The sequence below is a fragment of the Bacillus rossius genome, chromosome 2 (genome assembly GCF_032445375.1).
Source record: "Bacillus rossius redtenbacheri isolate Brsri chromosome 2, Brsri_v3, whole genome shotgun sequence".
NCBI classification, from domain to species: Eukaryota; Metazoa; Arthropoda; class Insecta; order Phasmatodea; family Bacillidae; genus Bacillus; species Bacillus rossius.
The window spans coordinates 86,414,161-86,440,534 of NC_086331.1; the positions used below are offsets into that span (position 1 = coordinate 86,414,161).

General features: G+C 37.2%; 1 protein-coding gene across 5 annotated transcripts in view; it reads right to left on the bottom strand.

Moving 5' to 3' along the window:
* Nucleotides 1-26,374, bottom strand: part of LOC134529434 (calcium/calmodulin-dependent protein kinase kinase 2) — a 466,877-nt gene that overhangs the window by 220,443 nt on the left and 220,060 nt on the right. For all 5 annotated transcript variants that reach the window (XR_010074576.1, XM_063363521.1, XM_063363520.1 and 2 more), the window contains one exon: nucleotides 8,888-8,941. Coding sequence is in view for 4 of the 5 variants with exons in the window: in XM_063363521.1 (XP_063219591.1) it covers nucleotides 8,888-8,941 (54 nt within the window). In the remaining variant the exon portion in view is untranslated. The remainder of the gene's footprint in view (nucleotides 1-8,887; nucleotides 8,942-26,374) is intronic.

Here is a 26,374-nt window from a genome sequence, read left to right on the forward strand (position 1 = left end):
ACAGTCTTTTCCCAGTCGGATGACAGTTGCATGCGATTCTATTATCTTAATGTAACTTGCGTCAGTTAGAAGGGTAGAATGTTTCTTAACATCAGCTTAAATATGACCAAAAACCCTGTCGGGGGGATGAATGAATGCCCCACTACTGGAAAAATCACCTGTACTTCCTTAATTCAGGATGGGACATCTTGCGATAAAAACTTTCCTAACATACCAATCAAAATCTTGTTCTTATTTTGACCTCCACACCCGTCAGCCACCAATTTAAGAGTATGGTAACTTGATAGGTCACTAGAAGTCAGCCTGTGGTAAACAGCAGATGCCACTTAATTAGATCCCTTGGGGTATTCATTTTCCACCCAAACATACGCAAATGTTTTATCTTTACCTTGAGGATCTTTAGAAGTACCCTGATAGAGAGTGAAATTGTATAAGTACATTTGCCGTAAATAGTAGGCAGCTTGGTCTGGTATCTTTGGTATGTAACAAAAATATCAAATTTACGTGTAAAGCACAGTATAGTGTTAAGCTATAGTGAATATTGGACAAAACGAGTTTTGCAACCGTTTAACAGATAGCTGAAGGGTATGTATGGGACAAGACGAATTATGCAGCGGTTTTACTGTATGAACATAACAGCTTATGCAGCATTATAGCCTGTGGATATGACGAGATTTGCTGGAGTTGCTAAAATTCATCACTCAAATAAGCATGGAAAAAACGAGTTATGAGATATGTGTGTATTGTAAATCGATTTAGTTTTTTTTTCCTGCAAATATTGGTAGTACCAGCTCCATTTTTTTTGGACATGACGAGTTTTGCAACTGGACGACTCAATTGGTTTTATGTATTCAGTTAGGTACTGGATACTGATACTGATACTGTTAGTTCTTTATTAGGGAAATTTACCTATCACCTAAGTAAAATATAGTTAAACAAGTCTTACTCATGTTATTTATTAATTTATTCTGGTTCACTCAACTCGAACCACACAATTGTGAAAAGGACAGTATGACAAGACACTCACATAAAACATGTGGTGCACATTATTAGACTTTTCCAGGAACGGGGTATTTATAGAACGAATTAACCAGAAAATAAAATAATCATTTACTCATTTCGCTTATTAAAATAATCGCCAGAGAAGCAATATGTAAATAACAAGCAAACAAAAAACTTGCGAACAGAAAAGTTCATCAGTGTTTAATCCACTAAACTTATTTTAAGTTTTCTAGCCATTTCGAATGTTCGAAGAGTGTGGTAGATGGATAGAGATAGAGAGAGCTAAATGTGCAAGCACTTCCTTTTGCCAGAAATAAAGTTACTTTCTACTAAATGACCAAAAATTGTTTGGCCTAAAATCATTTGACCTAAAATAATTTTCGGAAACTTATTTGACCTAAAATAATTTGGCCTAAAAATATTTGGCCTAAAGCCATTTGACATAATTTTGTTTGGCCTAAAGTCATTTGACCTAAAATTATTTCTCCTAAAGTCGTTTGGCATAAAGATATTTGACCTAAAGTCATTTGACCTAATATTGTTAAAAAATTTATAAAAAATTTAAAAATTTGAGATTCGAAAAAACCTCAAAGAGGCTTAAATTCCTCATCTACAAGCTGCCCTAAGCCGAGACTGGGGTAGGCGCCAGAAGTGATGACAACTCCAGAGGGCTAAGGGAGCATCCAATTTCTGGTCAGCTGAGTGGGGTAGGGAGCTGGAGGTGGTGCATATGCTGGGATGGGTAGCCTCAGCCCCTGTGTATAGCTAACACTCTAACGCCCCTCCTGGTTGCGTATGCGGCGTATCCGCATCCATGCCCATGGGGGCCCTAGCCTTAAAATCCTGTTAGACATGAAGGCCTTACAAGCCTTAAAAGCCTTCAATATTTAATTGAATATATATTTTTCCTATAATTACCTTTTTTTGTATCGTTCAGGTATCGATCGAAGCAAACATTATTGTAATATGTTTTTTATTATAAATTTTGGAACTTTCCCCGAATTTATAGTTAAATAAATACAGATTTCCAAGATGGTGGCCAAGACGGCCGACAAGATTACGGGCGTCCTGGCAATAAATAATTACTGCCCTCTCGCGGGTGAATATTAAACTAACATGGTGGTAGCGCCATCTAGCAGACGAAAACAATAAATCGGATCCTTGATGGCGGTCTTCAGCAGACGAAAACAAGATGGCAGACGTGACATCTTACTAGCTGGCGATATATATGTGTATATATATATACATATATATATATATATTGGCATTACTTATTGGATGTCAGTTCGTCGTTTGCTTTCATAGAGGATGGTTCCATCGCCATTATTTTTGGTCTTGCTGAGTTCTATAGGAGGTCTTCAAAAAACAAGTGTGTTTACAATTAAAATTTTTTAAAAATTATAATATAATTTTTTTTTTATTAAATTTGAAAAATGTTTTAATTTTTCTGGGATAATTTTCACGGTTTTCAAAATGGTGGATGTGACTTCATAATTTCAAAATGGCGTAACTTATTTTTTTATATTTTATCATACAGAATATTTCTTTAATTTTAAATTTTTTCTGATTTTATAACATAAAAATTTGGATTTTTAAGATGGCGGATTACTTTCAAAAGGCTGAATGTTTTTAATCAATTTTTTATATGTTTTATAAATTTAAAATTTTTTCACTATTTTATAGCATAATTAATTCGTATTTTCGATATAGCTGCCATAACAATGATTGCATTGGTTACATCACAATTTAAAAGGGCGGCCATTACATCCTTATTGCCAAGGTCATGACATCAGTGGCTTAGGGCGGCTTTAGATGAGGAAATTAAGCCACTTTGAGGATTTTTTTAATATTCTAAGTTTTTATGGATTTTTCCCTCATAAATAGAATTTTTTAATTTAATTTTCTTATATATTTTGACGGATATTTTTCTTAAAAACTGTAAATTTCGGTGCATTATTGGCAAATTTTGTGTAATTGTTGGCAAAGTTGGAAGGTCAAGGACAAGGTCATCCAAGACGGCCGCCATGACGTCAGAATCCAAAGTGAACCGTTTCCTCGCTCCTCACTCTTACTCCTGGCGCAGGACATTAAAATATATACTTCTTATGTTCACCGAAATAGCGTCATTTAAATTACGATACAATCTATTTGTTCATTAAATATTTTTTTTATTAATATAACGCAGATGTTTTCAAATGAAAATAAAATATCACCGGACATGTCAATAATAATAGGTATAAGCTAGACTTTAAAATAATTTTAAAAAATATTAATGCAATATAATCTAAAAACAAAAATAATTTCAAAATCTTCTCATTACATTTATTTTGTTATAAACTGCATACCAAAATAATGATACAATCTGTATTTTATATATTTAAGAACAACGTTTCAATTAGCCTAAATATTTTTTTCCCCATTTTATTTTTCATGCAGTGATCAGCATTTTGATGTTATATACTGGCCCAAAATTCAGTGTTATGTCGGCTTTGTCGCAAATCACCATAAAATCGTGTCCCTTTTGATTGCGCACAGCGATAAATGTTTCACATTGGTTTATAAACCGTCCGCACGAATTGTGTTAGCAAGTCGTGCATTGCAAGCTATGGAGTTGGATGGGGCCACCATGTTTCAGGTTCACGCGTGGAACGAAATATTCGATTCTTCTCGAAGGAAACAAAAAGGTACAGCAAACACTATTTTTTTCCATGGACACGCGGATGGAAAAGAAACGCAATGTCATCCGCTGGCCAAGGCAAGTTGTCGCATGTAAATCGAAGGAAGGCTGACAGCAAAGACTCCCCTTTAACGAATGGCTATTTGCGTACTTGAAAAGCATCTTGTGGCTTCAGGCTGGCGTGCGGGAAGAAATAAGAAATATGAGAAGTTAAATAGAAGAAGATGCTTGCAAAAAATATTAGAAATATAATAGAACACGACGAAAGAACCAAGAGAGAAGATTACTAATGCAAAAGAAGAAAATTTTGCGAAAGTTAAAGACAATTATGGCAAATAACAGTGGATTTAGAAACAAGCATGAACTTGAAGTAGAAATTGACTTAAGTATAAGAAAATATGAATTGCAGTAAGAGGATAAGTTAAGAGAATAAGAGGGTGCTTGTAGACAGACAAAAAGCAGAAGATTCAAGGACTATATAATTTCGGGGCAAGAAGATATAAGTAGACAAGATAAAAGATCGGTTAAGCGAGTAATTAGTCGGAGAAGAGGAAGGTGTCATATATGGAAATACAGAATGAAGAATTTATGCATGATCCCTGACCACATAAAAAAAAAGGTTTAATGGCAAAGAAAGAAAAAAAATGCATGTATGATAAAAAGATTTAAGCCAAAGGATTAAACCAATATCATAGAACTGAATCGTAAGTTGCGCCCATCTTAGCCGCTCGAATAAAAACAAGTAGATTAATGATAAATTCCATCAATAATCATAGAAATAAAGATAATGAACTGGCAATTTCAAAAAAATCTAGTATACTCTTAGCAGACATCAGATGTGGGACGAGATAATTTAAGTTATGGTAACTATATTGGAATATCTTGAGGCCGGTTATCACCCAATGCGGTTGCCGGTTTCTAATCCGTGATTTCTTCTTGATAAATTGCTTACATGTTCGATTTTGATAAATTTTTTCAGTACATTTTTAAGAGACCCGCATTGTGTACACTTAGAAAAGAGGTCGAAAGCAAAAAAATGCTGTGAAAGTTTTAGCCGCAGCGGCATGAAGGTATAGCGTGACACCGGCCTTAGAACCGAAAAAATCGTGATAATATGACAGACGATTATTGCTTGTAGCTAGTATATGCTTTGTGCTATTTCTCTTGTTTTTTATAGATTTGATTTATATTTTGTGTGCTTTTCTTTACACGATAGAAAATCTTTTATTGTTCATGCGGGTAAATAAAGTTTGCGTCCCAAACAGGTAACAGATTTATAACTCAATTTTTAACAACGTAGGGTTCGAGGATCACTCTTTTTTTTTTTTTGCTCACGCTTCAAAAGATGGCCTTGAAATGAAACTTCTCGGAAGAGGTCGTACACTTGAAGGCCAAAGAGGGACGGGCCAGGATGTGCGGGGTGGAGTGGAGGGGTGGAAGGGAATTGAGGGAGGGAGAGATATTCCAAGCAGACGCTGCCACTTCCAGACAACTGACAGTGAGAAATGTATACCTCAGTGATGTGCTAGAGTGATAATATGCCCGGCTGCCATTTCTCATTGTCCTCCCGCTCAGCAAATCGAGCTAAGTTCCTTCCACCCCCCCCCCCCCCTTTACAGCAATACACCATTCTCTTAATGCTTCTTAATGCTATCTTTTTATTTTTTTTCATCCCAATAAATTTCTTACACCTCTTAGTGTCACCGTTATTTCACGCTGCCAATCATAAAAAAAAAGTGCTTTGTCATCCATTAAGATGTCTTTCAAAGTAAACTTGATTACAAGCTTCATATTTTCGCGCTACACACCTTGCAGCTTAGATTCTTCACTGCTTATTGTCTTTCTCGTATATCAGGTCACTTTTGTTTTGTGTTATCCGCATTGATTCAAGTATAAAAACACTTGTTTATTTTTCATAAAAACCGTTATTATGATTCATTAGTGAAATACGACGTTGATTTGGTCTTTTTTTTAACACGAGCTTTTTGTTTCTTCTTGTGACGTTGAATTCGGTGAACGCGTTCTATTTTGTCTAAGAGCTAAGTTATTTCCGAATGTCACCTTTTTGTCGCTGCACATACGTCCACACAACAGCCAAGTCGGGAAAATCGCCAGATTAAAGGAAACCACGGGGATCGAGGTATTTTTTTTTCAAGAAGTGGAAAACGTGGTGGACGTTGCCGTCAGCACGGGAGGGGGGGGGGGAAGGGAGTGATTCGCAGGTTACTCCTGTTTCCCCTAGTCAATTCCACCAATGCTCCGTCCTCACCTCATCCACGCCCTTCGTCACCTACGTCATCGACGCCGCTTAGACGTTGGGCCCTAACTCGTTCAATCTCAGAGACTTGAATACAATTTATTCACACGCGGTGACTTGGCGCACATCGCGAACAAATTAATAGCGACTGGAAAAATAAGTACATATCTAATTTTTCCAGAACGATTGCCCATAAAATTGACATTTTAATCTATTAGTGGGAAATTAACTTTTTGTACAATTTAATTAACACATAATATTAAAATTCTAAAATTTTAAAAATAAAATACTCATGACTGCATATATTTACAAATATCACACTTCGTTGGTTAAGTACAAAAAACATGTTAGCAATGTCTCAGGCGCGTATCCAGAGCCACGGCAGAAGTATGAAAATATGAAAAAATATTATTTTTGAAGGAAAATTCCTGAATGAGTAGAACCTAGATTATCCGTGACCCTATTAACCGGGAATTCGGTTAACTGGGTTCTCAAATAAAAATTTAACTTTTTTGTTTGGGGGGTGGGGGGTGGAGAGAGATCAATCCCGCGAAGTGTAATTCATTATGGAAGGGGACAAGAAAGGAGGAAAACTAAAAACTACATATTAAAAGTAGAAACGAACGGACAAAGAAACGGACTAGAATTGCTCGTGAGAAGAAATACTAGTCCAGGTTAAGCTGGATTACAAGTGCGGGACAACTGACCTTCCTTCCTAGAATCTCTTCCTGCCCTTCGTTGAACTCGGCACACTCACACTCATTACAAATAATTTCATTCATACATATATTTAAAAATAAATCATCAGTGTCAGTAATACTTGTACATTATGCTGTATTGTATAAGCTAAATACATTTGAATTCGATTATGCGTGATTTTTGCTTATCCGTGGTGACTTTCCTCCATTACTCCGGTTAATCGAGTTCCTTTTGTATATATACGTATAATCAAAATGCAAATATTCTAATTCGAACTTATATCAAAAAATTATGATGATTGTTTGGACAGTCAATTTTTATTTTTAGTATTGTGGTATATAATATTTTTAGGCTTTGTATCAGCTTTAAAAAAGTTTAAAATGTTCATTTGTTTTTAAGTTGCATGCAGTCTTTTGTTTTTAAGCGCTTTTGCTGAAAGGTGCATTAACATGCTTTAACGCTCTAACAGTTAATATCTCGGAAACTTTCACAACACAGATGTGCATTAAGATTTTGAGCTGAACGAAGTAATAATAGTTTTAGACCGTACTGACGATCATAGCAGTGATGAATACAGAGTTATTCCTTTCTAGGAAACGATACATTTTGTAACACAATTGTGAATACTTCGATCCATAAAGCGTAGCAGCTTTGCGGTAATTTCATAAACGGGATCTAGTAAATAAATGAACGACATATTATAAGAATTCAGCTATAAAAAATAATGTATGTAAAAAATTAGCAAATTTTGTCTCAAAATAACAAAAAAATATATATAAAAAATAAAATTTTAAATTTAAATTACCATAAAAAAATAACATTTACAGCAATTTGCTAATAGTTTCCAACTCTTTCAATTGATTTCAGCAGTACGTCCCTCGCTCTATGGCGTGCCACCATATCAGCGCTGGCTTACCTCACACTCGTCGTTTGAAGTGGCTTCTGAAATATCATTGTTGCTCACATCCTGTTTATACGCAGAGAAGAGATGTTCGATGTTGCAAAAACTATCCTGACTAGCATAGTGCGTGCTTACGTATGAGTAGAGACCTGAAAAATTCGCGGGTTTATTTCGTGTTATGCTAAAATTCAAATAATTATACCTTAGTGCTGCTTCTGTCATTGGTTCACTGTTAATCTGGAGGACTGAGGACCAATTAGAGACCCTCACTCATAGAATTGTCGAATCACAGGCCACCCAGTCGAGACAACTCACAAGTCAGCAGCCAATGAACAGTTGGCATTTGCCCTAGTGTGTATAGGATATTGGAGTCTATCCTGGAGGTCATTGACCCGCGATTTTTTTTTCGGTCTCTACGTATGAGTTGTTGCTATATCATGGCTTACTGACACAGCACTGACATTGCAACGTCTATCCTGGCTAACATTGAGAGTTCTCGTGTAAGATTGAGATGATGTTGCAACGACTATCCTTGATAGCATAGTGCATGCACATGGAGAGTTGTTGCACTATGGTACATCAACACAGCACTAACTTTGCAACGACTATCCTTGATAGCATATGAAGATCACATGTGAGTTGTTTTCATATTGGAAACAACACAGCTCTGACGTAACGCCTTTCAAATACACGTGCAAAATGACTTCATAGCAGTAGGCTGGTTATATAAATACCGTCCTAAACTGTCACGTGCTTTGATTTAATTTATTAATTTTTTAACTTTAATAAACATTCCCGTGCGTACCCCATGAACAAAACAAATTATAATTTAAAAAAAAATAACATTTAATATATACTCACGTATACACGTTTGTTAGTGGTTTTGAAATTAATTATTGACCCTTAACTTTTAAACGTATCCGATACTACGCCTTTAGGCTGATTGGGGTTAAATACAAACTAAACTTAACAAAAGCCTAAAATTTTAAAAAGGAATGTCAATAATAATATTTATGCATTACCAGGTCTCGAACCCAAAATCTCTTGATCAAAAGTTGGCGCTTCCACCAACTGCACTACGCAGATCCGCATGATAAAAATAATAGCACGACAGTACCTCAATGCTTACATTATTAAATATATGATAAACTTTTCCCTTTCTTTAACATTGCACTGATCACCAGAAAAGATAGTTGCCTCTTCTGAATCATCAGCGACGATAGCTTTATAATGGTTTTGTCCTCTAAATACATCCATAAAGCGGAATAAATTTTAAAAATTTTATAATGTAGTACTGTGTCTATTAAGGTATATTATATTTTAAAGTGTTTGAAAAGGAAAATTGTCTTACATAGAGAGATTCGTCTTCCTCGTTGTACGCCAACTTGACGATTCCGTAGGAGCCCTGAAACAAAAATCAAAATATTGTAAATTAAATCAATGCTAAAATAATATATTTATTATTTGTTTTCGCCATAACATATTACAATCATTTTAATATATTCACGTAGTAATTTTATTTAAGATATTATAAGATAATGTAGTGTTAAAAACATGATTTAATATAAATGTTCACTCAATTAAATGTTTTGTTTTAACCATTTCTTAATTTATAAACCAATCCTAACGTATTTAAACAAACAAGTATTTATACATTTTCTTTTTTTAGAATCTAAACGTTCTGAATAATAATAACATATCGCTTTCATGATTCCAATCCTTTATTATTTATTAAAGCATAACATAAACCATCACGTGCTCTACCCGGGATTCAATCGCATAGGCACTTAATACTTAGGACGATTTATATATATGTGTATATGTATAAGGTGCCTGCCAGTATGTAAGATGTCTGTATGATGGAAGAAAATTCGAGATCTTGAAAGTTGTGACCTTGGCAGACAACACTGGACATTGAATGTGACCATTGCATATTTACTTGACATTCGGAAAAATTTCAAAAGACTTTAAGGTTTTTTTTTAAATTTTTTTACAATTAAATGTTTGGACTATTTCAAAAAAAATATCATAACACTAGACATCCTACTTAAGACTATACGAAATTTCATTTCGTTAAAAAAAATTCCACAAATTCAAAAATGTCAAGTAAAAACATATATTTTACTTTATCATGTACTGCTATTCCACTTAAGCGTTTGTCACTGCGTTATTCTGAAGGGGGGGGGGGGGGGGGGGGGAAACCATTTCATCACGAAAGTAAAAAAAATGGAAAAACTTTTAATTGTACCTTTTTGTGCTCTATTATTCCATTTTTAAGCAACGAGCTGAATTGTTTCTGAATGACAATAAAGAAATTAATATTTCGCAAGAATTTACTAAGGCGCGCACATCGTCAACAGTATAAAGTTAAAGTCACATCGAGAACCCAATAAAAATTGTGCCGCATTTCGTTATCAACTCGACAAAATACAGACTAACATATACAACTGCACTTAAACCTTTAAATTTGCTTTCAATTGTTTACGTCTTCCTTTACTCTCTTTCCTTTTCGGCAATTAAACACCGCTATGTCCTCGTGGCACCTCTTTCATTTGACCTCACCCTCTTAACACCCCTGACAAACTTTTCTATTCAGTTCCCTATTTATTCCACTCACTGTGTCTTTTTGGGAAACAAAAATCCAAAGCATTGATAGTATGGTTTCTGGACCATAGAAATGGCTATAGGTACTTAGTGCTACCCAAAATAAAAATGTACACTCAACTTATCATAAACAATATACATTCCTGTCAGCTATAATGCGACAAGATTCAAAAGAGCCTTCCTGTTTTCCACTCTGCGTATTACACACCTTCCCCTCTCGCAGCATGGTAGGAGAGTCGTATGCCCTAACCGTTAAGCTTTAGTCCGTCCCACACGAGTAGCAATGCCGTAACTCAGGAGTCAGTCCAATAGTTTTATGTCCCTAATGAGTAATATAGCAATGTTCCTTCTGGTACTAGGTCCAGGACGTGGATGTGGATGGGATCAATGACCAACTGCCATCTGACGTAAAGCGGCCATCTTAAATGACCTGGACCTTTGATTTAGACCTTGAGCCCAGCGACCATTTTGGATCGCCATTTTGTTTTTCTGTCATTTTGTTTCCTACTTTTTTAATTCTGGAACATTCAGCCATCTTGGAATCAAACACTCCAGTCCCTAACATTGCAATTTTCGTTATTGCTACCTGATTGAAAATCCATAATTATTAAACAATTTTAAAAAATAATAAAATTAAAGTAAAAATTTCCCGCCATCTTGGAATTGAATTCCCCACTCAATTTAGTTGCAATTTTCGTTACGACCACCATCTTGAAAATTCCTATATTATATGCTAGAATATCGAGAAAAAAATATTTAAAAATTATAAAAATTTAATTAATAAGATTTTAATTAAAACTTAATTTTGTCTTTGAGTTAGGAGTCCTCGGTTAGAACCGGCGAGGTCATTCAATTAAAAAATGGCGACGGATCTTTACTCCACGGAAGCCACCGCCAGACTGACCTCCTAACACTAATGCCAAAGCAGATATTACATTACATCATGATGGCCATCTTTTTTTTCGTCTGCTGGAGCCCACCTTCTGGAATCCCACATATGGTTTTTGTCTGCAGGAGGGCGTTGCCGCCATATTAGTTTAATATTTAGCCGCTAGAATGAAGTAATACTTTATTTCCATGGCACGCCACAATCTTGAAATTTGTCCGCATTTTGAAAATCTGTAATTATTAAGTTAGAATTTCGGGGAAAACTCCAAAAATCATTAAACATATCACTCCTTCAAATAATGATTGATTCGATCGTTACAGTGCTTGGTTCGATCCTTGACTGATGGAAAATATTAATTTTAAGTACACATTTATTATTTAATTAAAATTGCCAAAAAAACTGACAGGACCAAAAAATGTAAAAAATACAAATAACAAATTTATAACATAATTCCTTCTCTGCTACAAAAACAAAAATAAATTACAAAGGTTTCTCAGTATATACAGTCTGCTAAGAGTACGAAGGGAGTCTTTTACTTGTCTTGATATGTCTTTTTAGAGCAGTTTCGCATGACAGTTGACTACCCCATTTTTTTACACAGCATAGGGTTCTCAATTTCTTTAAAAGTGCAGTGATATATTTCAAGATGCCATGCAAGTTTAATGTATACTAAAGTCTTGACGCAGAATAAACAGTTTGATTCTGTTGAATGCGCATATAGTCTGTCCCAATTCTAATTGTGTCTTTTTTTATCTTCCGTAGTGTATAACCTGTGAACAACACATGTTGCACTGATATTTAATGCGTTCAGAGTTATTAATACAATTGTGTATTACATAATCACGAATTTTCATGTTTCTGATGTACAGTACGTACAGTCAGGTGATAAAATATCGTTAGTTGCAGCGTCCTTTATCGATGTCACTGACCTATTGACATTCAGTGTTCTGCTGTTGAAGACACTGCCGGCGTTAAAATCTCCTGTTCTGATGAAACAGTAGGCGAAACCGCTGATGCCGTTCCCAACAGGATCTGCTTCGTCATCGCCACCGTCTTCGCCATCGAGATCTCTGGAACTGACAGCAATGCTGTCATCGGGTCCTGCGATGTTGATGGTAAACCTTCCATCCAGGTCGACGTAAATTCTCAAGATCTCCCAGATACCAGAATAATATGTGAGATGAGTCAAAGAAGACGAACCACACTGCACCACAGCCAGAGTTGGACGGAGTCTCTTATCGCCTGGAACTCGCCTGGAACTCGCCTATATACTCGCAGCATCTGGCGTGAGACGCGAGTTAAAACAACAGCCATTTTAATATTAAATAAACAGGTTCTTGCTTGCACTTGACTGACCCATTGAATAATCCATAATGTCGATTTAGACCATTTCGCCGTGAAATAAGTTTACCACACTTATTGCACTGAAACAGTATTCTCGGTGCATTATTCCGAAATCCGCCTCTTTCATGCCTGCGAGCAATTGAAGTGGTAGTGAATGACGTACCACAATATTTGCAATGACACGATGTAAGTCCATCATTCATTGAAGTCTCCAAGGTTTCTGGCAAAACGTCAGCCGATAGAACAGCACTTGTTTATTTCTCCTCCGCAGCTATTCTCACAAATGCCATCGGGTTCTGCGCTGCAGTCGGCGTCGCTGCCATCGAGATCTCCGATACCATCGAAGTCTCCGCTTTTGTCGACTATGCCATCAGGTTTTCCACTGCTGATGGTAAAATGGTCGTTTATGTCGACAATCAAGTACCAATAAATCTCAGGGAACGCACTTAAGAGAGTCGATTCGCACTGCACAGCAGTCAGACGAGGACTGGAAACTCCGTCGTCTGGACATCACATAAATACTCGCAGCGACTGGTATAAGACGTGAGTCAAAACAACAATCATTTTCCATTAATACACGAGCCAAAAAGTATGTTTTAATTTATTTTATTGTCTATAAATTAAAGATAAACAAAATATATTCAAACTTGGCTAAATGTTTACGAAGCTCCAATTGCTCCAGCTGCTCTAATCCTCCATAAGATCCAATTGCTGCAGTGCTCCATCAGCTCTAATCATCGAATTTCCTAAGTGCTCCAAGTGCTCCAACAGCTCCAAATGCTACAATTCTCAAACAGCTCGAATTTCCCAAGTGCTCCAACAGAATCAATGTTCCAATCGCCCAAGTGATCCAATTCTCCAACAGCCCCAATTTCCCAAGTGCTCCAACACATCAAATTGCCAAAGTGATCCAACATCTCCAATTGTCAAAGTGCCCCAATAGCTCCAAGTGCATGAAATGCTCCAAGTGCTCCAACAACTCCAATAGCAACAAGTACTCGAATTCTCCGAGTGTTCCAAGTGATCCAAAATCAGCTCCAAGTGCGCCAACAGATCCAAGTTCTTCAATTATCCCACAGATTCAATTGCACAAGTGATCGAACAGCTCCAAGTACTCCAACTGAGCCAAGTGTCCCAATGCTCCAATTGCTCAAGTGCTCCAACAGCTCCAAGTCATCCAATTCTCCAACAGCTCAATTTGCTCAAGAGCACTAACATCTTCAATGCTCCGATTGACCAAATGCTCCAATTCTGCAACAGGTCCAAGTGTCCAAGTGCTCCAATAGCCCAAGTGCTCCAATTCTCCAACAACTCCAATTTTCCAAGTGTTCCAATTTACCCAAATACTCCAATGTTCTAAGGGCCACAAGTGTTCCAACAGCACCACGTTCTAGAATGCTCCAACTATTCCAAGTGCTCCAACAGCTCCAATTGCAATAAATTGGCTCCAACTGAATTAAATTTAAAATTGAACAGACATGCCCAGATTACCAGAATGACATTATTACTCTCCATTTTGTTAGCCATTGGTAAAGACATTTATTTCTTCATTATAAGTTATAATCCCACCAAAAACCTTTTTCTGTAAAACAATTAGCCAAGTCTCGATGGAGCTACTTGTTTATCTCTAAAAAGTAATGAAATCCAGACAAAGTCGTGCCAAATCTAAGGTTCCTTACTGCGATTTCTTTATTATTATAGTTAATGTTGTGTGACTTGGCCGTTGAACATTCTTTATACGTTAGTGGGTACAAGTCAATTTTGTTTACACGTAATGTTATATCTGTTTTGTTACGCCCCTCGTGCCTCAAAATTGAATTATATTGAATTAATTAAAAGGAGCCTTGGAAACTTGCTGGAAACAAAAAAAATAAGTTAAATGAATAAATGGATTTACCAGAGGCGGCACGAGTTGGGGAACAAACAAAATTTAGGAACTTCCTGTAACAAGCAAGGAGGAAGTTGGTATGGATCGATAAAATCAATAAATAAAAACTACACGATTAACTTGATCTATAGTTTCCCTGTTTTATTTGCCCTGAAGAATTATCTTATTTCCATTATTTTACACACACAAGGTTTTAACAGAAGATTAACAAAAGAAAAACGAAAATGGGGCCGGCCGGCGAATCTTTAAACACTTTACATTCTTAGTTTGACATATAAACATTTGCGTTATAAGTTTCACACCCACAGTTGTATGGATCCGATGATTACATTGATAATTAGTTCTATTCGCTCTACATTTTCTTGAGAAAAACACTGGTCGCTGGTGGTTTGGGCATCCGCTTAAAATAGTTCGTAGCTAGGTAAGGGGGAAATGTTGAATTTACATTACCACCCGGGGTCTTCAAACGATCACGTCGGGTAGTAGAAGCGTTTCTTCGAATGTGACCCACGGAACAGAAAGGGGGGGTTGTCACGAGATGAGAGCAATCAATCTCTCCCCGTCATCGACCCTGTCTGCAACAGTCCAAATCAAACCTGATTAGAACTGGTATACAGGCAGTCTATGGGGCAGAAAATGCCCGGAAAAAAATATTTAAGGAAAAAAAAAAGGAGGGTTCGCGAATTATCACTCACCAAAACAGGGGAGTTGCCCAGCACGCTGCCATCGTGGAGTCAGAAAGGGTCTGGAGCTCGCGAATTGCGCGGCAGGACGCGGATGATTTCTTCATGATTAAAATTTAAAAGAGAAAAATTTCTAAGGCAAATAACTAAACTATGCAGACAGACTAATCTACTAGAATGAACTTGAGGGATAGCATCCCTTATACAAGGCGACTACATAGTCGTTAACGGTCGGATGAAATCTTGCAGAGTCTGCCGATTCGCCGATACTCGATGGAGGTCTGTCTGCAGACGCGACGCGAGTTGATCTGTCTCGCGGCAGACCGCGTCTCGTAATTAAAAGTAAAACTTGAATCAAAAGTGGAGGGGGGGACTGGGAGTCCGGACCGAAAGGTCCCGAAGTTCCCCGAGTGAGGGCCATAAAAAAAACTCTGATTGAAGTCTCGAAGCTGGTAGCATTGCGTCGACTTTAGCGCTACCTGTCGAGGGCTGTCTGACATAAAAAAGAATCGACTCGCCCAAGTCGTCTGCTTAAACCAAGGGTTAAAGGGCGCAGTCTGGTGCTACACTCTGGCGGCCTACAGGGTAAGCTAGCGGAGGAGTTCGCGACTTCGTCGCTAGGAAGCGCTTGTGATCAGTTTTGGCCCACTCGCTTTCGCGAGAAGACCTTGAGAACGGTCACTGGTGTCCAGGGGGTTACGACCGGTCATTGGTCTTACTTGGAACTGAGAAGGGGGGGAGGTGGGGTAAAATGCAACGCTGTTGGGAAACTATGCCCCGTTGTGGCTACAGAGGGGCGAATATAACACTACGACGTGATGAAAAACGCGAATCTCAGCTCGTCTCTGCGAACTGGTCGCCTGCAAGCTACAGCCTTGCCTATGCAGTTAGGGTCACGAAGAGAAATAATATTACAGGCTTGAGGCGTGACTGAAGGCGGGGGAAATGGTAAGCGGTCTGCCAGTCAGGGATTAGGCCAGCAAAATATCCGATACGCCGATGGGAAAGGGGCTTCAGAGCACTGAGACAAAGTTTAACTCAGAGGAGTACACCGGACTAACAAATTAAAATTAGACTATAGTAGAGCAAATAAAATTTCCACACAAAAATTTAAAATCATAATAAAAATTTAAAATATGTTGTGTCGAATTTACAAATTAACGGCACAGTTTGTTAAGCGAGATAATAGCCCATACTGGTATAGGTAATTGGACGCTAGTGTATTATTTTAGGCTGTTGATTGTGCAACACATGCATTCAGCATTGACAATGCTGACTTCTGCTCTCTTCTTTTTGGAGCGTCAAATCGACCACCGATCTAACATAAAATAGACGTACAGACGGACTTCTATCAATGATTAGAAGTCCATCTGTACTGGAAATAATTTTTTATACTGTTTGTTTCAGGCTCGCCTACACATAAGTATTATTGAAATACGCAGCTTTATCAAGCCTACAATTGACTGGTTATTGTATCAACGTTTCCAAGTGGCAATTTTCCATCGTCAATGGGTAGCGGTTCTGGCGACAGATTGGTGCAATTGTGTCATGGAGCACCTGGTTTTGTACCCTTGTGTGCCCTTCAACGGCCAAGTCACACAACATTAACTATAATAATAAAGAAATCGCAGTAAGGAACCTTAGACTTGGCACGACTTTGTCTAGATTTCATTACTTTTTTGAGATAAACAAGCAGCTCCATCGAGACTTGGCTAATTTTTTTACAGAATGTTTTTGGTGGGATTTCACTTATTTTTGTAGAAACGTGGGAATATTGATTTATTTTATTAGATTTTCTTACTTGACAATTTTTTTTTTCTTTTTAAGAGAATTTTTTTTTATTATTACAAATCTTTCTTTTCTTTTTTTCCGGTTCTGATTCTTGTACAGTAGCAACAGTTTTTCGTATTGCCCATTCGCGTTCATTATTTATTCTTTTAGACGGTTTAGACGGTTTAATTTCTGAAAGATCGGCGCGGTATTTACGCCTAGTGGCAGCTTAAGTAACTACCGGTAAAACGTAAACACTTTTTTGGGCCAGCATCGCCAAAGGAACCTCTTAGTATACCGTTCTCATACACTTCAAAAATGAAGGGAAAGATTTTTCCAGCAGCCATAAGCTCAGAAGCTGAGCCGTAGGTAGTGGGTTTCATCATATCGCTCGTGTAGGATTGCGCGCTCGTGTATACGTCACCATCAGCATCACACGTGTACACTTGCATTTCGTCCCAATGTTCAGCAACGTATGCAACTATAGCAGATATGATACTGCAAGTTGAGTCAGTTCTACCATACACCAAGAAAGATATTGAATGGAGGAGACAAGACCCGTCTTTGGGCATACCAACTACTTGGTAGCCACTAAGTTCATCGTCGTCTTTTAATATTATCGACATTTTTTACGATATTATCTTGCGAAATCGAACACAAATAATCTCAACGACCTTCAGTATATGGACAACAAATCAGAAATACCGATAATATTTAGACTAAAACAATAATAACCTATATCTTTAAGACTTCTTTTGTCTTAATAAAAAAACAAAGATAATATTATACTAAGCCTACTCAATCTATAAAAACTATAAACAAAACGTTAACTCTTAATTATTAGACAAGTGTCAATATAATTAATTATCAATGAACTTTGTACCAAAGGTATTACCTACCTAGTACTGAAATACAGCTATATTAATGATATTTTTAAACGAAACGAAGTAATATCTACCTAAATAAACTAAACCTAGAATACTAGAAACGTACTTTCTACTTATAAACACGAACGCGATTCGAAGTACTGCCTAACGTAAATTAAACCTAGAAAACTAAGATCACTAAATAACTAACAATTAAATAAAGTATTCAATTAAAAGTACTTTTAAATCTAATAATTAAGTAATAATCAGTAATCCGTCACTAATTATAAATTTCCTAACCTATTCAAATATTCGAATTGTTATAATAACAACCTGCTAATTAACCTTAGCAAACCTCACGAAATAATAAGCGAAATTAACGAAATGCAAATAATCCCTCCTAATCCCTAGCAAACGTTTTCAAGCGCAGTAGAAGAATGTCGTAAACGACTGTAACGCGGCCGGTTGCCACTTCGCCATATAATGTTATCGGAAAAACAAACGTAAGCGCGTTTTAAAACACAGTCAGCGATATCTAGCGACGTGTGTGGGTATCACCGCCACTCTTAGTCCAATGAATTATATTTTGAAAAAATTTTGAGCGAAATTAATTAATATTTTAGTGTAATTTGTTTATTTAATTTGTGTAATGTTCGAGTAGAATAAAGTTAATTGTTCGACTATTTCTTCTTGTAAACTTGTAAGTATAAGTTTAAAAGCCAGTCTAGTCTTATCCAGAGTTTTCCTTTAATTTTATTTATATGCGTTTTAAAAGCAGAAGGGGAGGCATTCGCCCAGCAGTGGGAAGCAATAGGCTAGATTAAATTAGAAGATGTGTCCCACTACGCTGGATTTTTGCAATTACAGTCGATTTTTTTATGTACCAATAGTAGAAGGGGGCATTACCATATCTCTAATACCGCTGAGACAAGCTGAAGGTTCTTCATCAGATACTTCAGACCTTCGATTTTTGACTTCAAATGAAGAGGCAAACAAAGTTGAATATTTTTTTGTAAAGGCGGTATGTCGATCTTTAATAGTTTGGTTGGGCTCTTGTGTTTTCAAATAAGGGTCACCAGGTACTCCAGATCTTCGATTATCCTAGTTTTTATAAATTTCCCTTTATGTGGCCATTAAACCCTAACTCTGTACCAAATTTCAGCTCTCTGAGTTTATGGGAAGTACTAGTTCTATTCTGATGATCATGAGTGAGTGAGTGAGTGTCATAAATGCGAAACTTTGCTTTCGCTTAACTTCGGAACTAAATGACCTACAGACTTGAAATTTTATTTTAAGTATGTGATTTTATAGCTTACTGGATGACGAAAATTTCTGCGTTCTGGTCTTATCCAGAGGTTCTCAAATAGGGGCCTGAAAATGCGGCGAAATGGTTCCAGTAAAGGATGGTACGGCAGTGTTGGCTTCGCGCTCGACTGCCGTGCCCCCCGATTAGAGAACTCAGACTTAATTTGAATTCAGATTTCGTGAAATAAATCAATCCAATTTTAAATCCAAATAAAATTAATTTTGCAATTTTATTCATGAGTAAGTAAAACAAGTCATTATTGTATGTAGCCAGCTTCCCTCAGTTCTTCGAGTATGACGGCTACTTCGTTGAGATGCGAATCGTTTCCTGCCCTAAGTGAAGCCATCAGTAGTCTTAGAAAATCAACCAATATTTTAGGATCTTCCCATGATGTGTGATCGATCTCTTCTGCAGCTGTCATCTTCATGAAGACATTTCATGCTTTTCTCATCGCAATTAAGTCAGTCTTCCCTAATTGCAATAGTTTGTGTTTTGGAAAAATGAGTAAAGTCTTTTTTGATTAGTAGTTTGGAAAATAGATTCAATTGGAATGTTAAACCCCTAATATGACCCCAAATATCATGGATCAATTGATTTGTTCCCTGGAGTTTAAGGTTCAATTTATTGATGCGACTAAGAAGATATGTAAAAAATGCAAAGTCCGAAAGCCACACAATATTTTACACATGTTCACTCTTGTCCATTCCTTTTTCTTCTATGAATGAGATTATTTGGTCTTTTAATTCCCAAACACATTTGAAAACCCGTCCTGCACTGAGCGACCTTACTTAAATGTAGTAAAGTACATCAAAATATTCAGATTGCAATGAGTCAAGAAACTCTCGAAATTGTCTATGATTGAGTGCTCGTAAACGAATGCTACTTACGAGGTTAATAACAATATCAAGCACATGTTTCATGTCTAGAGCAGATTTACACAGAGCTTCTTTATGTATGACACAATAGTAGTATATAAATGGGGCTTCTGGGACTGGCTTCTGGCTGTGGTGCCTGTGGTGCCGACCGCCATCTTGGATTGTGACGTCACGGCGGCCATCTTGGATGACCTTGACCTTGACCTTGACCTTGACCCCGGCGGCCATTTTGGATCCGCCATTTTGGATCCGCCATCTTGGATGCAGCGTAACGGGACACGCCGTAACGGGACACGGCGTAACGGGACACAGCGTAACGGGACAAGTAGGTCACGGTCGACATCTTTAAAATCCGCCATCTTTAAATCGAGCGCCCCACTCATTATGAAGAAATTTTCGTCTCTGTCGCCATATTGATTTTTTATGTTCCACTGGAGGCCGCCATCTTGGATACCGTCGACTCTGTTTCTGTCGTTTGTTCCTAGATAGCCCCAGCGTCACTCTTGAATTTTTTTCTGTTCCACTGGAGGCCGCCATCTTGGATACCGTTGACTTTGTTTCTGTCGTTTGTTCCTAGATAGCCCCAGCGTCACTCTTGAATTTTTTTCTGTTCCACTGGAGGCCGCCATCTTGGATACCGTTGACTTTGTTTCTGTTGTTTGTTCCTAGATAGCGCCAGCGGCGCACTTGATTTTTTTTTTCTGTTCCACTGGAGGCCGACATCTTGGATACCGTCGACTTTGTTTATGTTGTTTGTTCCTAGATAGCGCCAGCGTCGCTCTGTCTCAACACATAAGGTCGATGTTCCATTACCTACCAGAGCTAGTATGGTCCTTATCGACATATCAAATTTATTTTTTTATGCAAAATACATTGGAAGCGCTGTGATTCGAACCAGCGCAGCTCTGATCTCTAGGTTGGAAAACATACGCCTTTAACCGCTCGGCTATCGAGACATTTACCAGACTGAGAATAAAATAAGGTATATAAAAAAATAACATGCATATCGAGACTTGATTTTTTTAAATTTAATTTTAAGTAATAATAGCACTACATGTTCGAGACAGATCCGCCATCTTGTAATAAGTCGTAACTGTTGCAATTATCGTTACGCCCGCAATCATTAAAATCCGCAATTTTTATGTTAGAAAATCGGGTAAAATTTTAAAAATCATTAAAAAAAATTATTTAATCGAATAAATAATAAAAATTTAAAAACCACTGTTGCAGTTATCGTTACGGCAGCCATCTTGGATTATATAAATTTTGCATATTTCGTTACACCCGCCATCTTGGTTGAGTACTATGTCATCGTTACACTTTATGTTGCGGCCGTCATATTGGATCCTATTAATGTTGCAATTACCGTTATGGTCGACATTTTGAAATTTAGTCGTCATCTTGGAAATACATAATTTTTATGTTAGAAAATCGGGAAAAATCCCAATATTCGTCAAAAAATTAACTTATTAAAATTCTGATTGATTATATCGATTCCCGTCCTTGGTTCGAAACCGTTAAGAGCATACAACCGATCCTTCCTACACGGAAGCTACCTAGACTGATCTACCACCACCAGTACCAAGGTATACATCGTCAGCTGGTATGACATCATGTCCGCCATCTTGTCTTAGTCCGCTGGAGACCGTCATCTTGTTTTCATCTGCTAGAGTGTGCCGATACCATGTAGTATAATTTTATGTTCACCATACCTTTAACCTCGACTGTAGGCATTGATCTTTGTCATTGACCTTGTACTTTGACCTTAACCTTGACCTTGAACTTTGACCTTGAACTTTGACCTTGACCTTGAAATTTGACTTTGACCTTGACATTCGACCTTTACATTCGACCTTGACCTTGAACTTTGACCTTGACGACCATCATGGATCCGACAGTTTATGTTTAGTACATTCTACCAGGAGTACCTACCGCCTGCTAGTGGTCATTGCCACCATCTTGTTTTCATCGGATGGAGGACACCATCTTGTGTGTACTCGTCTTACCATTCTAACCCGCTGCAGTGCAGTAATCATTTATTATTACCGAGGTGCCCCCGCCATCTTGAAATCATGTAATTATGTAGCTAGAAAAGCGGAAAAATTCCAATAGTCACCGAAAAAATAAATTATTAATTTACAAATTGATTAGATCAGTTCCTGTCCACGGTTAGATTCTTGAACAGTGACAGTTGTAACTAAATATTAAATAAATTTTAGATTCTGTTTTCCATTACCTTTCGTGGAGTTTATTAATCATTCACTCTACGAAAAGCAGCTTAAGACATTATACCTGACGAACGAATTAAATACAACGTCGCTATGCTTTACATGAAAGTCTAGTTTTTTGATATTTAGATTATCCTTTAAAATTTTCATGTACAAAGTCATCCATACATATAGCTCAAGTGTCTCAGGACCATGAGATCGAGTCATGAACAGTCAGTCATATAGTCAATGAACACAGCTCACAGGGAAACGGAATGTACACACAGGAAAACGGAATTTACACGCAGGTAAACGAAATGTACACTCAGTACACACAGGAAAACGAAATGTACACACATTACACACAGGAAAACGGAATGTACACACAGTACACACAGGCAAACAAAATGTACACACAGGAAAACGGAATTTACACGCAGGAAAACGAAATGTACACACAGTACACACAGGAAACGGAACGTACACACAGGAAACGGAACGTACACACAGTACACACAGGAAACGGGGCGTACACACAGGAAAACGAAATGTACACACAGGAAAACGAAATGTACACACAGGAAAACGAAATGTACAAACAGGAAAAAGAAATGTACAAACAGGAAAACGAAATGTACAAACAGGAAAACGAAATGTACAAACAGGAAAACGAAATGTACAAACAGGAAAACGAAATGTACAAACAGGAAAACGAAATGTACACACAGGAAAACGAAATGTACAAACAGGAAAACGAAATGTACAAACATGAAAACTAAATGTACACACAGGAAAACGAAATGTACACACAGGAAATAGGAACGTACGCACAGTACACACAGGAAACGGAATGATCACACATACAGTAGCGGAAACACAGACTTATTTGGAAATCTGGATACAAGAAATAAATCATACTTTTTTAAAATATAAATAATTCATTTTATTTTTCATTAGTACACACATGACAGTTAATCAAATGATTATTGTATGTAGCCAGCGTTCCAAAGTTCTTACAGTATGGACGATACATCCTCGATATGCGAGTAGTTCCCTCTACGAACAGATGCCACCATCAGTCTTAGCCGGTCAACCAATATGTTTGGAGCTTTCCATGATGTGGAATCAACCTCTTCTGCCACCATCTTCCTTGCTGGTATATTATAAATACTTTTATTATCACAATCATCCCAGTGATCATAATAAGCTTGATCAGATTTATTATAACACGACGTTTCCATCGCTCCGGTCTCAGGACACCAACACATTCTTCGATCTTGTCAGCTTTAGGTTCTGCATCACAGTCTATGTCTTTGTAAACAGCCTCAGAGTCACTGTAGCAATCACCGTAGAAGACATCGTCTTCACCCAGATTACCGTATAAGAACTCGTTATCGTCGATGTCGAAGTGTCTTCATCGCCTGTATGCTTCCTTTTCAGGAGTCCACCATTTATACAAAGTATGGACGATCTACTGAATATAGGCTTGAATGTATTCTCACTTTTCACAGTGTTGATACCTTCATTAGTTTAAGTCTTCCCGATACCATCAGCATCCTTCAATATTTGTTTCTCGTCACGATCGGCGTGCTAAGGCTTCCATCTTTTCTATATTAATAATATTATTTGTCTTAAAATCTCCGCGTCCGTGTCACTATCACAGATGTAAATCATCTCCATAGCTACCAGTTATAATACCAGGAGCTACATCAATATCACTCATTTTATGATATCGTCTACACATTTCAGTTGTCAGTGATTAACCACAATCTATGAACTTGTGAGCTCCATTCTCATTTTCTTTAAAAGCCTAAGTGTCCAGTTTTATTATTTAATCTGTCAACCCATCATCACAAACTCAATTAAATCATCTTAGTATATAGAAAAAAAATCATCAAAGTTCCTTTCATTTAATCTTAGGAACCGCATCATCCTTTCCACCTATAGTGAAGTTTCTTGAGCCCAAGAGTCTTTCATTATATATACCATGCAGTGTTCTTCAAGAGATGTGGTATACTAACAGTTCTACATACAAAACCATCCTATCAATAATTTGTTTACACATAAAAAAAAAACCTTCACGCTATTTTTTCGTGTTTTACTAAATTATCTCTTCGTCTAAAATAATTACCACACATAGTAATTTCTACAAAGGACACTTTGTCCAAGTCATTTTAACCATCATCTGTCTGAAAACAACCATGTCCCATCTATATCACAAAGTAAACGAGGGTTAGTGGAGATAGGTCAAACAAGTGCTAGTCACTCATAGGGTAAGAACCATGTGTTCGATACATATCTCAGTCAATGTAGCATCTATGTATTTTTCTTACCTCATGTAGAAAAATATCTTACAATGCATACGAATTTAAACTTATTCACGTGCGACTAGTCAAAAGTACATAAATTCAAGCACGTCAACCTCAAAAAAAAAAAATTCTCAAGGATAGAGACAGAGACTACACGATCGAGACACGCCTACCGTCACCCGCAAATGAACATTGACCCCTCGCGTGGGAGTTGCAAGCTAGCAGAATACTGCGACAGTCATATGTTTGCTCAAGACATGCATACATCACGTCGCTAGCCTTCCAACCCATTTCACGTAAAACTCCAGTGAAATCGTAATCCAGCATACGTAAAGTACTTGCTGGAACCACTTCAAAGTATACATCACTGAACCAGAGCAGAAAATTAGCTTACACATGTATAACTCGCTACCAACAAAAAATAAAAATTTGTAGCACATATACGAGAGGAGTCGAACCCTTCATACCATACTCAATACTCCGTTAATTATAAGCGGCAAACTATTTTAAATCAAGACCCCGGCCAGTATATATTATTTTTTCATGTTTTAAAAATTCATGTTAGTAATCAGCAACGAAGGAGTGAGTAACTTGGACGAAGAATCGTTTACCAAGTATCCGGAATCTTACTGATACAACCCATCCAGTGCACCAGCTTACTCCGAAGTGTACGCAATTGGTTAACATTATTCAATTTTTTAATATCACGTCCGCAGTGTACAACAATATATGACAGGTTACGATTTAAGACCATAAATTTCCCATAAGTCTGTTAGTTTTATTTCGGGGAGTAATAAATTATTACTCAGAAATAATAAATCAAGTTCCTATCAGATTTGCTCTAATGTTACGGTATTACCTGTACCTGCACATTACCAAATCATCTCCCATAAAAAATCTTAAGAATGCAGATGTCATACTCAGACAAAAATAATTTTAACAAAAAAAAAACAATCTTTAGCATTATTGATAAAAAATAATACACACAAACAAGACAAAACGGACATTTCAAATCCGACCTAAATTACGTGACACATATAGATTATTGCATTAAGATAAACGATGTAGGTTAGGGAAAAATATGTAAAAAATTCTTTAATTCTATAATTTATTTAAAATTTTACATTTATACACATTAAAATCTGACACTGTATATATTTTTTAAATTTCTCAGTCCATGCGACATTCAATATTATTAAAATAAATTATAATAGTTCGTATTAAGAGTGAAAAAATACAAATAATTCATACAGATCACGATACATCAGATCAGGAGTGTTACACCTTAGAGGGCCAGAAATTATGCTAGAAACCCGTCTTTACAAAATTGATAATGTTTTTTTTTTCAAGTAAAATTTTCGTGTAACCTGTACACCGCACTTCTCACACAGAAATTTTACACGGTCAAGATTTCTTCTGCAGCCATGCCGTTCATGGATGCGTGTACTTCGTACTCGTTCAAAACGTTTACCACAGTAGCGGCACTGATAGAGATACTTATCGCAATTACCATCGCTTCCCCGATGTACTACTTGCAAATGAACTTAGCTTTTACAATACCTAATCAAATTACCTTTGTTTGTGAAATGTACACCACATGGCTCACACGGAAATGTCAAACGATTAACGTTTCTTCTACAGACATGATTTTCATGTCTTCTTGCATGTTGTCGGTATTTAAAACTTTTGCTACAGTACGTACACAGATGTCTCGTCGTTAGACCGTTAGTCACCGACGGCTCGGAAAGTATATTACTTTCAATGTGCACTGCTGTTGTAGGCGACGAAGTCCCGTATGTTGCATGAGCTGGAGATTTCCCAGTCGACATTAACAGATCATCTGTACTGGATGCCAAAGAATCTGAAGTATACACGACTGATGCAGAAGCTGGGAATTGCTCACAAAATGTTTTATTTACGAAATGCGGTGTATTTGCAGGTATCGGAGTCTCCTCTGCGTTCGATAATGAACACATTGAAGTCTCTTGGAGTGAAGAGACAGTAGATACAGCCATACATCGGGATCTCTGGAGATGGTAGCTTCGTTACCATCGGAATCTCTGGAGCTTCCCTCATCGTTGTCATAGGGATCTGCTT